This window comes from Strongylocentrotus purpuratus, unplaced genomic scaffold (genome assembly GCF_000002235.5).
Source record: "Strongylocentrotus purpuratus isolate Spur 01 unplaced genomic scaffold, Spur_5.0 spur5_scaffold_7, whole genome shotgun sequence".
NCBI classification, from domain to species: domain Eukaryota; kingdom Metazoa; phylum Echinodermata; class Echinoidea; order Camarodonta; family Strongylocentrotidae; genus Strongylocentrotus; species Strongylocentrotus purpuratus.
In genome coordinates this window covers 5,126,313-5,143,868 of record NW_022145613.1, presented here as the reverse complement: position 1 = coordinate 5,143,868, position 17,556 = coordinate 5,126,313, and the positions used below count along the sequence as shown (strand labels likewise).

General features: G+C 36.8%; 1 protein-coding gene and 1 pseudogene across 7 annotated transcripts in view; one reads left to right on the top strand and one right to left on the bottom strand.

Moving 5' to 3' along the window:
- The first annotated feature begins 16 nt into the window (after positions 1-16).
- Positions 17-1,653, top strand: LOC115919776 (annotated as a pseudogene).
- Positions 1,654-2,319: 666 nt separating this feature from the next.
- Positions 2,320-17,556, bottom strand: part of LOC755114 (disco-interacting protein 2 homolog C) — a 56,657-nt gene continuing 41,420 nt past the window's right edge. For 6 of the 7 annotated variants that reach the window (XM_030973766.1, XM_030973764.1, XM_030973763.1 and 3 more), the window contains 15 exons: positions 17,209-17,300; positions 16,244-16,397; positions 15,619-15,699; positions 14,947-15,112; positions 14,008-14,147; positions 13,277-13,438; positions 12,273-12,403; positions 11,592-11,683; positions 10,931-11,007; positions 10,199-10,369; positions 9,585-9,704; positions 9,236-9,310; positions 8,258-8,432; positions 7,383-7,506; positions 6,611-6,863 (listed from right to left, as the gene is read on the bottom strand). In XM_030973766.1, the coding sequence (XP_030829626.1) occupies positions 6,611-6,863; positions 7,383-7,506; positions 8,258-8,432; positions 9,236-9,310; positions 9,585-9,704; positions 10,199-10,369; positions 10,931-11,007; positions 11,592-11,683; positions 12,273-12,403; positions 13,277-13,438; positions 14,008-14,147; positions 14,947-15,112; positions 15,619-15,699; positions 16,244-16,397; positions 17,209-17,300 (2,013 nt within the window). Of the gene's footprint in view, positions 6,864-7,382; positions 7,507-8,257; positions 8,433-9,235; positions 9,311-9,584; positions 9,705-10,198; positions 10,370-10,930; positions 11,008-11,591; positions 11,684-12,272; positions 12,404-13,276; positions 13,439-14,007; positions 14,148-14,946; positions 15,113-15,618; positions 15,700-16,243; positions 16,398-17,208; positions 17,301-17,556 lie in introns of all 7 variants that reach the window. The other variant, XM_030973765.1, reaches the window with a different exon arrangement.

The window sequence follows — 17,556 nt, the reverse complement described above, 5'->3', positions numbered from 1 at the left end:
ATGTTTCATTGCCTAAATGACTGTTACAAAAAAGTGTTCATTACGAAACGTGTGCAATATCGCGAAAGTATTTAAAATTTCTGCAATTTTTTTATACAGCTTTCTCTGTTTTATTAATAGGGGTTACGGTGATGACTTGTTTAAATCCATTGACGTACAAACAGGAACCACTGTCTGTGTCTAGATAAAGCTTCTTTTATACTATGTTTTGAACATGCCTTTTTGGGGCGTAGTTCCAGGGAGCACGAGGCCCAAATCGAATTGCTCAAACGGAAGAAGAAGAAGAAGAAGAAGAAGAAGAAGAAGAAGAAGAAGAAGAAGAAGAAGAAGAAGAAGAAGAAGAAGAAGAAGAAGAAGAAGAAGAAGAAGAAGAAGAAGAAGAAGAAGAAGAAGAAGAAGAAGAAGAAGAAGAAGAAGAAGAAGAAGAAGAAGAAGAAGAAGAGGAGAGGAAGAAGAAGAGAAGAAGAAGAAGAAGAAGAGGAGAGGAAGAAGAAGGAGAAGAAGAAGAAGAAGAAGAAGAAGAAGAAGAAGAAGAAGAAGAAGAAGAAGAAGAAGAAGAGGAGAGGAAGAAGAAGAAGAAGAAGAAGAAGAAGAAGAAGAAGAAGAAGAAGAGAGAAGAAGAAGAAGAAGAAAAGAAGAAGAAGAAGAAGAAGAAGAAAAAGAAAAAGAAGAAGAAGAAAGAAGAAGAAGAAGAAGAAGAAGAAGAAGAAGAAGAAGAAGAAGAAGAAGAAGAGGAGAGGAAGAAGAAGAGAAGAAGAAGAAGAAGAAGAGGAGAGGAAGAAGAAGGAGAAGAAGAAGAAGAAGAAGAAGAAGAAGAAGAAGAAGAAGAAGAGGAGAGGAAGAAGAAGAAGAAGAAGAAGAAGAAGAAGAAGAAGAAGAAGAAGAAGAAGAAGAAGAAGAAGAAGAAGAAGAAGAAAAGAAGAAGAAGAAGAAGAAAGAAGAAGAAAAAGAAGAAGAAGAAAGAAGAAGAAGAAGAAGAAGAAGAAGAAGAAGAAGAAGAAGAAGAAGAAGAAGAAGAAGAAGAAGAAGTTTACGATGAATAGCTGAATATACTCCTAAATTATCTTATGCTCTATCTTTATACACATTCATAAAATAAAAAAAAAACCGGTTACGTAACAATCGGAGGGGTAATATTTACACTGTGTCCCCGAAACTTATTTGGTTCTTACATTTTTTAAAAATTGATTCTTGTTTTACACCGATGCCTACTTGGAATTAGCTAGTAAAGAGCTATTCGATATACATATTTATGTATACTAAAGATAGATAAATAGATAGAAAGATAAGTAGGAAGGAAGAGATATTCACTTTTGTGTAGATCGTCAATCTCGAATTGTCGAGGTCTACGTTAGCGTGTATAATTAAAGAGTACATGTAGGAAGTATGGTAGAGATCCATATCAAAAATAGAATCATATATTTAGTCACATTTTTTGAATATTTCGATTTCATGTAGCAATGATATAAATTGTCATTTCATAGAGCCCAATACACTTGCCATATTTATATATCTCAGAATATAATGTGATTGTGATCAGTTTTCATGAAACTCATTTTGATAGAATCATTTTGTGATTTAAAGGAATAAATTGATTTATGTGATGGGAAATTATACCATGTGTTCTGAAATATCAAGAAGAAGAAGAAGAAGAAGAAGTGTTTTCTTCCAAACATTTTTATATATCTGAGCAATGATCAATAAAATATGAGGAAATCGGGTTGATTGTTTGTTATGTATAATCATTTCTGTGTTTTGCTTTTAAGTGTATTTTCAGTAAGTTTTTTTTATCATCTAGCTAAGTTATGAAGGAAGAGAAAGGGATGGAGAGAGGGAGAGTAGGAGAGAGGGAGAGTAGGACGCAGAGAAACACTCTGGTTATGAACATTAAAAGCAGAACGAAGTTTTCAATTTTAGAGAGTTGTCAACTGTGAATCCGTGCCAAGTTCATGTATGTGGGATGAAACACTTCAACATCAACAGGGGGTCTTCTTTTCTACCAGAGCAGGGGTAGAGTCATTTCAAGGGGAGGGGAGGCAGGTATTAGTTGGATGTTTGAGATTGGGGCTTGTTAACAATAACATTAGACAGGGTTACATGAAAGCTATTGCAAGCTAGGGAATGAAATCTTAGACTTCAGACTTTCTTTCTCTTACTTTATGAAAACACATGAGGGAACTAAGTGGATTTACACATACTAATAAAATCAACTTTAAAAGAAAATGCAATACTAGCAACAAGAGTAATTTCACAACTCCACACAGAAAATGCAACACACGAGAAACGTCACACAACATGCGAGGCAAGGGACACGAGAAGTAACTTAAGAATTTTTTAAGTGTATTTTTTGTTGTCTGCTTTATCTCCCAAGCATTTCACAAACCCCAAATGCACATCCTTTGTTATACATACAAATAAACAGCAGAACAATAATACAAAACTCTACATTTCATCTCTTCATCTCTGTGTACGCAGCACGAAATGAAAGAACATTATAACAGAAAATAAAGGCAACATATCCCGCTATGATTTTGGCATTAAATGATTCACGAACAAAAATAAAAAAGATGCAGATGTTGTCACTAGATACTAGCTGATCACATTATACATGTTTCGCATTACATAAATAAACAATTACATATTTACTTTAAATTTATAATCTTTCATGTCTACATTTATGCATGCATCTTTTCTTTCCGATGATAGCTCACCTCCAGTTAGAAGAAAGTACAACCAGTTTCTCAACTTTATTTACCAATTTTACATCTATTTTTCTCGATATAAATGAACAATTCTAACCCTAGAGCGAACATTTGGATGTAACTTTTTGAATAATATAAAATTTTGCTTCTACTATACTCAACTTTACAAACATGTGGAAGATAAAGATATATGATCATATATAATAATTCTTGTCTGTCTTTACATGTAATTGCAAGATATTTATAAACACACAATGCTAGAGTACATGACAAATTCATACAAAATATTCACAGAAAATTTACAGGGAGCACTAGACATATATTGGTGGTTACAGCTATACAAATTGCGAACTTCAAATGAACTACTTTGGGCAGTAGCGACAATGACAATCTGCAGAACAAAAAAAAGATAAACACAAGATGTCTTATTTATAGAGTGCATTCAAGCAATCGCTACAGATCATTACCAAACAGTACATGCACATAAATGACTATTTCAAATAGTGTATTTTACCTCCAATATTAAAAGTTCAATGAAAAAGGGCTGTACCAAAAATAGGTGCAAATCTACATGTATACATTTGACTTACCACTTGACTCAGTGATATGATGCATTATTTTCATTTACACTGCCAGAATTTAGTCTAAGGATAAAGCACTAAAGGATACAAACTACAAAACAACTCAAAGCATGTGCATTTATTGTTCCAAGCATCCAACCTAATGCATACATTGATTGATCGTAAGCACAAGTTTGCACAAAATTACCTTCACTATTAGAGATCTTAACTATCAAAATCTTGTTCTTCTGAAACTTAATCAATTTCTCTGATTCGTTTCTCCTTGTGTGTATGTGAACTTGTCATAAAGGATGTTCCATCCAAAGGAAATCCTGTCTGTATTAAAGTATGGCAACAGGCCTGCAAACTCTTTACTTTTTAAACACTGGAAAATGTTGGCAATGTATCAAGAAAGGTAAATTACATCTATCAATTATTGAAACAGAAATTACATCCTTCAAGATTTCCTCTATACACATATACATATGCAGGAGCTATATTCTGCAATTGCATACATGATTACATTAATACTTTCTAAGTTAAATAGATAATACCCATATGTGATTTTAATCATTAAACAATTCGGCCCAATGGAAAAGGCAAGTATTACCCCTTTTTGTCACACTCGGTTTACTGAAAATTTTCATAAATTTTCATAAATGGACTTCACTATTTTAAAAACCAAATCAGGCACATAATAGACTTTAAAGTATGTGCACCCATTTCTCTTTCACAAAAATATCACTGCTTTTAATAAAACATTCCAATTCTAGGATGGGCTTTGTCACTCACAACATGAAAGGGGCACCAAGAGTTTATCTTGTTTAAATTTTTCGAAATACTTCACAGTTTAATATTATTTACAGTCCGCTGTATTCTAGGGCTTTTTAAAAATTTACAATTAAACACAATCAAGCTGCAACAACACAAATACTCACTGCGCAACAAATCAAGGCACATTTCATTAAAGCAAAATAGATCAAGAATAAATCATAAAAATAAAACGAGATGCTTTTTATAGAATGGTGACACAATCACATTAGAAGAACGCTAGGCTCTGTTCATACCACTCAGACTAAATGGTTTCCATATGTACAATGAACACTGGACCGCTTTATAGTGTGAACAAACCCTCTTCTGTATGTTGTTAAAGATACATACAGCTTGACCACAATTTAAAACGAAGTCTAAGCAATGTGAACATGCCGTGAGACATACAGATTTTCACACGACACCTGGTATAATATAATCATCTCTTTCAATCTTACAAGCTACAATTGCACAAGAAACTACCGCACCACATTGTATTCTCTTTAGACACTTAAACTGCTTTTCGAAGGTACATCTACCGACTTAGCCTTAATAGCAATATATATATAGATATACATGTACATATACCATATGGTTATAGAAGTGTGTACAAAAAACATATACCATCCAATAATCATAGCGTAAATTATGTTTTTTACAAAAAAATTATCATGTGATTGTAAAATTATACAAAAATATCAGATTCAATGGCAACCAAGTCCAATAAGTCATATTTCAAAACTCATCTTTGATTTTGTACAGTATCTGAAGATTAGAGAAAAAAGATCAGTTACTAATGATCGAACATGTCCCTTTTCTGTATCTCAACTTCAAGGAAGAGATGTTTAAATATGATAAGATACATGTAGACAAACTTTTTCTACCGAGATCCATTTGAAACGCCTATACAATTTACATGGAATAAATCCACTTCACTTACATTCTATACAGAAATCTTCCTGTATCCAAGAAACTTAGAACAGTAAAAGAAGACTCAATATGAAATTTGTTTCAAGTGATTGTCACACGATATAATAAAATAAATGATTATCAATAAAGTTCATGAGAGGAAAAAGAAAACTTCTTCCCAAAGTGAATCCTTCTCTGTGTGTCTGTACACATACCTACAGGTGCATTTACTCACTATTTGCATGTACATTACTTGGAATAATTAACAAATAAACCAAAATGGAGCATGGGTATTAATGTACCCTGGAAAAAAAATCCTCTCAATACTTCTTTGTTTTCATAAGTGAATACGCCACCTACAATAGAAAAAGAGCAATATGGAAGAATATCTACTGGCAAAAAAGAGACATTTGACTCCATTAATTGGCTTTGTGGTGCCTTTGCGTTTCTTGCTATAACAAAACGGGATGAGGTGCACGATATCAATTTGGCTGTGAGGCTAAAACCAAACAATCGATGTGTTCCTCCCCTACTAATTTTGTTGCAGCAAGACACTGCAACACAGGCTTTGTCTTCTTTCATGAAGTTGTATACCATTTATCCATGCTCCTGTAACATGTCGCAGGCAACACAGCCATGCGGCCTCAACACGCTACAACTTCCACGGAGAATGGGGGCGCAACTTGTGGGCACAGAACACGGTCCAGCCGCATATGGTCACTAAACCAATAAGGTTGAAGGTTCAAACCTCTACTAGAGTTTTTACATCAGAGGCTTTGACGCTGACATTATAACTAATTCCTCTCTGTTTCACTTTGATTTATAAACACATGAGAGGATGCCTTTTGAAGCGTCCCTTCTTCTCTGTCAGATAACAACTAGAAGGTATTAAGAAATGTATTAATTAGACCTTGATCTACTGTGGAGTTTAGGCATTGATGGGAGCATCCAAAAGACATCTGCACTCACATTTATACCATTTATCCATGCTCCTGTAACATTATAAACAAGTAGTGCTATTTAAGCATCTTTGAGAATGACTGAAAGATAGTATTGATGCATGATATCATGAAATTTAATAGATTTATATCTGCCTCTAAACTTGATACAATTCACTTTTAGTTACACTTCTTACACTAACTTTTGGAAAAGGAGCCATTCTAAAAGTCAAGATGTTACGATAAAAAGTAGTTCCTATTGAGTAAGGAGTCATTTGCCATGGCTTAAGAATTATCAGAGCTTACAAGAAGTTTCTAAAAATTCATTACACAATCATCTCTATCATAAACAGATCTCCAAGGGAGCTTAACCCAATGAATACTAGGCCTAAGATAACTCTGGCTGGCGTCTATTGAATATGAATGTTACACCAAAACTAAAATTGTAGTCAATGGTTTAAGATAGTAAGATCATCAAAGGCATCCTCTGCGCAGAGATCTAAATAGATATCAAGTGAAATCTACCTATCAAGGGTACCTCTTCTATCGTCACATTCAAAAGACCGTGTGTGAAAGGACCTTCCCCCAGCAGATCAGCCTTACTACCTGTGCCTGTGCCACACAAGACAGTGTGCCCACCACTCTCCTTTGTTGCTACCACACGAGGCAGGCAACGCAGGATGTGTTGCCTCTACATGTTGTAGGCCACATAGATGGGGTCTAGCTGGTCGGCGAGGAAGCCGTCCCTAAGGTGCATGCGTTGCTTCTCTCCCCTGGAGTTGATGGGGATGACGGCAGGGTCTACCATCACGACCACGCCCACGATGAGGTAATGCTCCTCCAGGACGGCGTTGGTGACCAGGGGCACGAGGTCAAGGGCCTCGGACTCCTTGCCATCGAGTTCGACGACAACCACCAGCAAGTTGGTCCAGGTGAAGACAGCACTGAAGAGAGATAAAAAGTTATTTATAGAGCTTTGATTTTCATTGATTCCTCTTTATCAAGTTCCACAAAATCACAGCTCCATATCATCAAAGAACTCTTTACAAATCCCAGGAATATTTTCTCTCTACAACATGTGTAGCACAAATTGTTTTCATGTTTAAAGCTGGCATTATCACTATGCAAACCTTTAAACATATCAATATTTTTTAATGGCTTTTACTTTACCCAAGTCCTCATCAATCTACCACTCTATACCCTTCTTCTCTTCTCATTTATTCACATCATTTTAGTGGCATAATAGTGAAGTGTTCTCGATGGATTGTACAACATATTGACACAAGTACAGAGTCCTGAATGTTACCTGGGCAATGTACACATCCTCCCCATTATGCCATCATTTTGTCGCCCTATGTTACCTCCTGTCTCTATTCCATGAGTCCTTCTTATGAAGTATCCTCTTACCATCTATCCATTCTTCCTTCATCAATCTTTATAAATATATGTCCTTTTGTTCTTACCATTCACACACATTCTTGTGGCATCTTAGTACGGTGTTCTCAATGTCTATGGGATGGTATCTCATTCCTCTCATCATCAACGTCTCATCAAGAGAGCCAACAACAAACAGAGCATCATGACGATCTGAAGAAAACAAAATATAAGATTCCAAGGGTTAATATGTTTCAATACACCACTTTGAGGAAAGAACTTAGGCCCTATATCATTGGTACAGGCAATCTGTTGGTAAAATATCTACCATTTTTGTGAATTCATTATGCACATCAGACCTAATTTTCAATCCAGTCCAATCTACAAATCTTAATTTGTAGAGCTCTAGTATCTACATGAAATTATCTAATCAATTTCACTAGAAATTCATAATGTATTAGGGAAAGACTAGAATAGTGGCTATTTGTGAGCAGTTTCGTATTATGTAAAGGAGAGTTTTGGATGTAGACATGACAGCATATCACACAAGCGAAGGAGCAGAGAAAGACTGTTCTTTAATATAGGTACAGAAGAAGAAAATCCTTATTGCATTTCAGAACACCTTTTTAATATTATTAAAGAGTATGACAAATTCAACAAACATTGACGAAATAAACAAATTACTCACAATGAGAGATCATGGAAGTTAGGAGACTTGAAGATATATTAAAGGCCGTCTGTACTAGTTTGGCCAGGGGGGACTAGACCACACAGGGTGGTCACTGACAGGTGGCTATCTCATCAACTCAGCTCCCAATTAACATAAGAAAAAGAGGATCATGGGGACCAATGATCACCGATTAGGCATTGTTTCTATAAAGAGGGAGCAAGTAGCTACAAATAATACAGTGTGGCTTTAACAATGAAAACATTTCCTTGAAAGGTTGACAGACATACAACCCACCTCCATCAGCCTGTGTGAGATCCGTTCTCTTGAGGAAGCCAAGATAACCAGTCCTAGCGAACGTTCCGCGGGTCTCACCCGTCCTCAGCTGAGCACTGAAGTGATCGTTGTGAAGCGACTCATCCCCATAGATGGTGAAGTAGCCGCACGAGTTGTGGGGTGATGAGACCCAGATCTAAGTGATAAAATTATAATAAGTACATGTACAGTCAAACCTGTTTTTAGTGACCACCTGTCTACAAAGATCATATTTGTTTTTGTTTCCCTTGCAAATGGTTTCTCATTGACACATGTACAAAAGAAATCAGTACATAAGGACCGATTGCCTATAAAGACCACTTTTCTTGTCTCCCTTGGGTGGTCTTTATAGACAGGTTTCATTTTATATCAAAGATCATGGAATCATTTGTGCACTTTAGTAGTCTGGATATCCGGTTCTGCCTAACTTTAGTGGATGGGCAGGGTAAGAACTGGAAGTTATCTACACTGAATTGCAAAAGCCTTGGTAAAAATTATTACCAGTCACTGAATGCTGGCTACTTGTTCTGAAGGCATCATCTACCAAATAGAATATAAACTGGCAGAAATTTAACTGAACATTGAATATCATGCCAATGAAGATACATGTGGCAGAAGTGGGGCGTGGGGATGGTTAGTGGATAGGTGACATATTGCAGTTTGCATATAGGTGACATGAATAACAGTGATGTATTTGATCTTGAGAGTAAAGCTACAGCATTCTATTCATGTCAATTTACTCTACACATTACCTCCAGCTATAGCCGAGCAATACCACGATCAACTTCTTGTTTCATAAGTAGAACACAGTGACTACTAAATTCTCAAATTCCCCTAGGCATGATAATAATACACTAAAATTAATCTATTGACAACTTAATTCCCCTGTTCCTCTTGGCAAGACAAAGAGGCTTTTTGGCCAAATAGGCAATGGCTTTTAAAGGCTCTGGATACCCTTACCTCTCCAAGATGGGAGTCTGCACACTGGCCCATGGTCTCAGGGTGAGCTATTACAATCTTCACCCCAGGCAAGATCTAGTAACAAAACAAAAATCAGATAGAAAACATTAAAGCTCAACTTAAAGACAGGGAGGAATATATATAAAATATAATAATCATAATCATCATCATAATAATGATAATAAACATAATCATAATCATCAACATGTTCAACACCATCATAATCATCTGCTAATTGCTTTCCTTTAACCACATAGTAAATGCCCCCTGGCTCTCTGACAGGCTAAATGTCTAGTTAAAAGTAGTTTTCTGATGATGATTTTATATTCTTTAACACTGCATATCTTACCTTTCCAGACTCCATGACACAGAGACTGTGAGGGCTCCCTTTCTCTACGATGGTCACCCTGTCATTCCTCAGAGCTCTCGTGTCAACATAGACGGTGGTGGGGTCTGGACTGGATGCCCCCTGATACAAAGACAATTACAAAAACAATAAACATTAGCATAACCACGTACAAATACAGTCAAACCTGTCAAACCAATGATTCTTGGTTTATAAATGCATGTGTATGCTGGATAACATATCAACAAGGCCTGCTCACATGAACACATTTCCTTGTTTAAACTTTAGATGGAGGGATATCTATCAAAACCATACATTTTTTGTGACCCAACAGATTTAGGATTTAGGGTTAGGTAGATTAATTCATGAATCAATTTAGGGTTGGAAATTGCCCATAGATTAATTGGATTATTCCTTGAAATGTTCTGTGCGTCGATAACGGCTCCTGGAGCTAGGGTGATAATTTCCAAAGTTCTTTGGAAGCAGATAGAGATATTATTTCATAATGTATTTTGCGCTATACAAGAACTGAATATCATTATTATTATTAATTGTCACCTAAGCTCATTCCATAGAATCATTTTACGAAGTGCAAAAGGCCGTGTTGTTGAGCATACCTGTAATGCGATGGCCATGTTGACCCTGCAGCCAAAGGATGTACTGACTGCTCTAGGTGAGAGACCAAGACTGGAGAAGAGCTTGGAGAAGGAGTTTGTGAGAGCTACTCTTGGTCTCTCCTCTGCCACCACCACGCAGTACCGCACAGCTGACAGTAATATCCCTCGTGTCTGGAAATTAGATCATCATTATATGTCATTATTTATTTGGCAAAGAAAAACATTAAAGATTACCGATAAAAGAAACGGTTGTATAAAATCCGATGTTACAACCAATGGAATGCCAGGGAATGATTGAGAAAATTGAATGAAAAGTGTTATATTTAGTCTCCAAATGTTCTGCTTGTGTAAAGAAACAAATGTGGATGTTCCATCCATTACTTCTCAAGAAATTTAAGTCTAAGTATCTGAAAGGAAATTCCAAATCAAGGTCCTATGCCAAGATTCTTCTACGCCAGCAGATCGCGTTATCTCAAGAACCGACCGATGGATTCCTACCATCTGCATGTTGAAATAACTGGATTATTTTTTCAAAATGATTTAAATCCAGTATACCCACTGACTGCTACATTTTCTCATTCCCCCTCAGCTCAACACAGAAAACACCTTGCCCCAGTATGCAATGTGTTTGACGGAATTCCATTACCAGAGCTCCACATTAGTTTTGATAATAGAAAATACTTCCTACGGATGAAATGATTCATGAAAGTAACTTTTGGGGCGTGTATTTACCTTGAGTGTGGAGACACTCTGGCCGAGTCCCTTAGTACAGATCTCCATTACTGAGTAGGAGCAGAAGGTATCACGAACTGTAGGATGGAAGATAGAAAAAACATACATAAGAAGAGAAATATAAACAAAGCAAAACAGGTGTATGTTGTAAGCTAGACTTTCACATATGGAAATTACACCAAGTACAATTTAAAGGCATCGTTTAACAATGTTAAATTTGAGATGCATGGCCCTATGTGTTATCAGTGTCTGTTATGGTGTAATATTGAAGCCCTAAAACAAATTGTGCTTCAAAATGATTATGAAGTGCCTCAAAAAAGTAAATATCTTTGAGTGACCGGTTTTACGATACTCGTTTTCCCCAATAGACTGTAGTGTTATGAAAACCTTTTGGCAAACACAAAATTTGATTTCGATTTTCAATCATAAATATCTTGATAATCAGACAGGCGATCGGCTTGTAAAAGTCATGGGGTTCCTGACTGACCTAAGGGTTTATAACTATCATTGCAGTATGAGCTAAATCATGGATTTTTTTAAAGGATCTAAGACAAAGATACCCAATCCCTTTAATGGAAATTGCACCAAGTCGCTTTAAGCCAACTGTTACATACACATATTGCATTAAAAAACTCACAAAAGGCCACCTGTAAGTTCTTACCTTTGTGTTGGCTGAGAGCGGTCAACCAGAGGGCTGGATTGGTCTCGATTTCAGTTGGAGGAATCAGGATCGACTGATGGCCGGAGTACACACTGATCAGGAAAACAAATGATATTTGCGAGAATGTTGTAAATACAAATTTAAGTTAAAAATACAAAAATCATTATTGCAAGATTCATTTTAAGAGAAGGTTGAGTTCTGGGAAAGAGTGAAAAATAATTTGTGAGCATTATCATTGTATTATGCAAGTGTGGACAATTTCCTATCATTTTAATGATTCAAGAACCTTGCAGTACACGCCAATACTTGTATCCTAGATGATCAACCTTTTCTGATCGATTCCTCAACGTTTCTTTCACAATGCAATCATATGACCAGAACTCAACTTTATCTTTAAAATGGTATACAAGCAAAAAATGTTAAAAGGCGAGGCCTAGTTTCCCACTGTATCAAGTTGATATATTGGAGGCAAGCACCCCTGGTAAATGGGAGTTTTCAGAGGTTTTTTTTTTTCCTTCCAACCCAGGTGTTAAATGGGTACCAGTAGGAAGGAATTCCTTGAATGCTGTGAGCACTGAAATCAGCAGCCTAGCAGAGCTGGATAATATTTAGAGTGTCTTGAGCACCTTGCATGGTGGATATGTACGCTATATAAATATCTGAAATTATTATTATTATTACCTGCTTAGTACCCAGAGGACAAAACCTAGCCCACAGTAGGGATCTAGACACAGACACACAACCCTGGAGGGGTAGAGTTCACAGGCAAGCTTCTGGGCTCGGCACACCGCACTCGCTGCTGCATGAGACATCTAAAAAATGAAAAATAAGAATTTTTTAATTACACGCATCCCTCACCATAATGTAGGTACAGTCAAATCCGTCTATAGCCACCGCGCAAGGGAAACACAAAATTTGGTCTTTGTAGACAGGTTTCTTCAGTAAATGTTTCAATGAAAACCATTTTCAAGGGAAACAAAAAATGTGGTCATTGAAGAAAGTTGGTCTTTGTAGACAGGTGGTCACTAAAGCAGGTTTGACTGTATTAACATTAAACTCCTACCTACAATAATGTGTATCTCAAAAGCTGTCTGTACAACGCAAGATCTGGCAACATTGCTCATTCCATTGCATGTTTTTTTCTTAACAACCCTAACCCTAACCCAATACTTGATTTCTCAAGCTGTCAACAACCCACAATGTGGTATCTTCCATCTGATTCTACAGTCAAAGTACAATTATAAGCAATGGATAAAGAAAGAATTTGAACTTCTTCCAAAGACTTCTTTTTCGATGCTTGAAATTCATAATAAAGGCAAAATCATCAATGCGAATACTCTTTTTAAATCCAAAGATGTTACAGTGATGTAACCAGGAAACATAGCAATTCTTTACAAGTCGCAAGTAAGCATTGACATATTCATAACCTTTTCAGTACCCTGGTACACGTACAATGCAGGATAGAATAGAATACTTCCTTAACTGGGCGTTCCAATATTTGGTATTAGCAGCAGGGCGAGAACCCTGGGGGGCGTTTCACAAAACTTGTCATCAGTGACAAATAACAGTTTTTGTTATAAGCTACTGAAATCCTTGCTTCTGATTGGTTATCAGCAGATTTGTCACTGATTTTGTCATTGACAAAAGGCTTTGTGAAACGGGTCCCTGGACGTTGTCACCCTTACCTTGACCCCAGCAAGCATGCCTGTCGTTGAGACACTGAAGTCTAGGAAGCACAGCATCTCAGGGGTGGGGGCTTTGTAGATATTGGACAGTTTCTTCTTGGGAAGGTCATCAGTGTCTAGGAGAGGGGGCCACGTCTTGATATCCACCGTTCCCATCGCTTCCTGCAAGAGAAAATACACCAAGGGCACTTAGGCTGGAGTTTTTTTCTTTTCTTCTTCTCATTAACACTCTAATGGACATGCCTATCATTCGAGGTGATTCTGTAGATCTCATGTACACTGGAATTTGACTTGGATAGGGTCAATTTATCACAATACATGTAGTTCATCAGGATAACTTAGCCATTTTACTACACTGTACAAAGAGGGTAGATGTCACTTTAGTGCTCTGGAACAACAAACATCACAGACCATATTATAGAAGTTCATTTCTGCATAACCATTTAGGATGCAGAAGGGAAAAGTCATACATCAAATTTAGAACCCATAACAGTAAGTTTTGATAATCACTGAAAACTTCTTAGTTATAGTTTGCTTGTTTTCCTCTCAGCAAGCTGCGTTGAACTGTATCAGCAGTAACTCCCTCCATATACAACAAGCAACTGATAAAGGTTGCGGAAACAGCAGCAAGCAAAATCTAAGCAAACAGGTAATTACCACTGTTTTGTAAGAATAACTTTCTCACATTCTTAAGGAGATAATTTCAAAGAATTACAATAACGCTGACTGACCTTTGACTTGAGGAGTTTAACGATGGTTGCCGTGGAGAGGACCACCACTGATTTGCTGACCTCCACCACCATACGCACTGTAGGCAACGTCGTAACAAGGCTCTGGGCATGGGGAGGACGTACAGTCACCGGAACAGCACCTAGAAATGAAATACAGGGAACTATATTGTACGAAACACTGTCTATCAGGGGTATTGATGTTACTTGAAGTCAATTGGCAATGAGTTTTGCCATCAGAAAAATGTCAAACTACAAGTATTCTCATTGTGTGTTTCTTTGTGCGGCTGCTGCAACTCTACCTGATTATAAAGTTTTCTATGATTAATCCAACATGGCATGTCCCAGGGAGATGCAGTATTCAAGACTTGACCTGACCCAAGACCTAAAGCTAAAGAGATTGAGCTACCCATTTTCGTTCAGGTCTTGGACTTGGGGATCCTGTTTTGCTACATCACTAACAGGTACTACCTATAAACTGGACAGATTCTGCCTGGAATGACTTCTATGAAAAATATGGGGAAAAAAGAGAGAAATATGAAATAAAAGAAAACCCACTTGACAATGAAAGCATGAAATCTTAAAAGTAGCCAGTCTGAAACCATGTGGCAGATAAAGAGAAGCTTGAGGTAAAACTGTGGCCTCTGGCAACAAGACCTTAAAGCCTGTCTGTACTTGTTTGGCCAGGGGGATTAGACCTCCCTGCAAGGTCACTGACAGGTGGTTATCTCATCAAATCAGCTCTCAATTAACATAAGAAAAAGGAGATCATGGGGGACCAACAGGCATCGATTAGGCATTGTTTGCTATATAGAGGGCTTAAGTAGCTATAAGTAGTGCAGTGGGGCTGTAAGATGGGGGAAATTCATCTTCAAAATCTGCATTATGGGGAATACGGTCGATAAATGGATATGGATGATGATGAAAATGGTTGATACTCACCAACATAGAGACATCCATAGAAGGCTACGATGAGATCCAGGCCAGGAGGATAGATGAGAGCCACATGGTCACCAGAGTTGACCTTACCCTTCTCCTGGAGCAGCAGGGCTACCCGCTCTGACCGCTTGTGCAGCTGGCTGCAGTTGAGCGTCATTCCGACTTGACCCTGCAAAGGTACAACAAAAGAAGATAAAAGGTGAATTTGAGTCATTGAGTCATTCATGTTGACATAAAAAGAATGTTTTGGACACAATTTGATTCATGACAAAGGCAGTACTTTTTAACCATTCGCAAGTGTAGAGGCAGGACTAGGATCAATAGAAGCACAAGCAAAACAAAAGGGATAGAATGATAAATACTGTATATATACGGTAAGCAAGAAAAGAAAGAGAGAGAAAGCATAATATTAAAAACAAGAAAAGAAGGGAATCCTCTTACTATGCTGTTATCAAAACACAATCCAATGAAACATACCAAGAATGTTCAACATAAAGAAGAAAAGCAATCTTCAAAGAAAATTCATCATTATGTACATATTACTTTAATAAAGGTTGCAATGAGAAACACTGTACAACAAACACATGTGATTTTTATTGACAGAGGGTCTTTTTAGACAAATAGTTTTACTACACATGTAGCCGCTAGGGCAGATATGATTGCATTAGTACATACCTTGTTGTTTAGGAGTGAGAAGAGGACATGATCTGGTGTGCTCTGCGCTCTCCATTGTAACACCTCTGCCAAGAACTGGTTCTATACATTGTAAAGAATACAAAAGGTAAGTTACAAAAGTGTGAACATGATTCAGTGACATAAAACAAAATGGAGGTTGGGAATAACTAACAGAAATATACTAGATCATCATAGATTCTGTAAATATGGAGGTATGTTGTAATAATGAAAAATTAAGAATGTCAAATAAATTAAAAAAAATATTGTTGATGTATGTAAATAAACGTTTGTGAAAGAATAATGTAAAGAAGAAAAAATTCCATCACAACATAGATATTTTGCAATTCATGAGTTTTTTTGGGGTGTGACTGTTATCAATAATACAAAGTTTAGGATGCCACGATTGTCATTTTACAGTAGTGTTCTCTGACCTCATATCAAAGGTGGCTCATGTGATATCAAATAGGAAAATGGGCAATAGAGTACCGAAGCTGTGACGTCATAAACATCTCAGTGTTATTTGCTCTGGCTCCTAACCATGAAGAAAAACAAAGAAATTCTAAAGATAAATTTTGGATGACGTCACACTTCACCACTCTATTCATGTGTAAGTGTTATAGCTAACCTTTCTTGATGTTTCTGTATCTTCATCCCATGATCCGATCTCTCTTCCTGATGCTCCTGCTATGCGTGATCCTGCTACCAGGTTACCCATCATCACCGAGGCGGGACCAACGTCTGTAGGCTTGATCCTTGGCTTCGGTAGATTGGTGACGCACCTGCAAGTCAGTTAATGGAATATATATAATTTCTTTGAAATCGGTTCCATATCTTTGTCTTTTAATTCGAACAAAATCATGCTACTTTGGAATACTTGACTTATAACAGAAGAACAGGTTTATCAAATTCAAGGGTGATAGTGAGCACTAAAAAAAAAAAAAAATTTTGTTTTCCCCTCAACCAGGCCCCCCTTGATTAAAAAAAAGAGGAGGATTCGCGGGGGGAAATGGCATCTAACAACATTCCCCCTTTCGAGTTAGAAAATTGGGGGAAAAATAGGGCAAAATATGGAAGATTAGAGAAAATAACGGGGATATCGGTAAAATCAGGATAAAAGAGGAAAGAAGAAAAAAAAATCTAGTAAAAATAAAAAAATTTTTTAAAAAGATTACCGGTAAAAAAAAAAAAAATTGGGAAACCGATTTAAATCAGGTTTTTATCAGGCCTGCAATCAGGCCTGCAAATTAAATGTACTTTGATTTTTTTTAAAATTCATCTTTTTACTAAACTACAAGAGAGTTGCTCTGAATATGAGCATCTACATGGACATCTATTTATTTATTTATCTATCAGTCTGTCTGTCTGTCTGTCTGTCTATTTATCTATCTATCAGTCTAATGTATCTAGTCCGTTACCAATCTATCTAGAGAATATAACTATCATGTTATCAATCTCACTTCTCATCTATTTATCTATCTACATGCACCTACTTATTCATATCAATCTATCAATCACTGTTGGAGGTCTGTATAGCAAATTATTTATCAGTGTACCAATAAACATAGCCAATCGACCCATCCATCTACTTACGTATGAGGGCACATGAGTACATTAGTAGGATGAAGAGTTCCATTGATGAACCTTTGTTTCGTCTCTGACAGGTGGATTCCACCAAGAGGAGTCTAAAATGGAAGAAGAATAGATCAAAGATAAATCAGTGTTATGAAGATTATGGACTCCATAAAACATATTTTACAAGCATCATTGAGGAAGACTAAAGAGGCAGTTCTTAAACATTTTACCCAGCTGAGGCTATTAATGCTTTTAAACAAAAAGGAGTATGATTTTATAGTGTGGCTGAATGATTCTTCAAGATACAGTTCTTCTCTACTGAAAATGGGACACTGAAAACAAAAATTGCTATTTCATTTTGTTCTT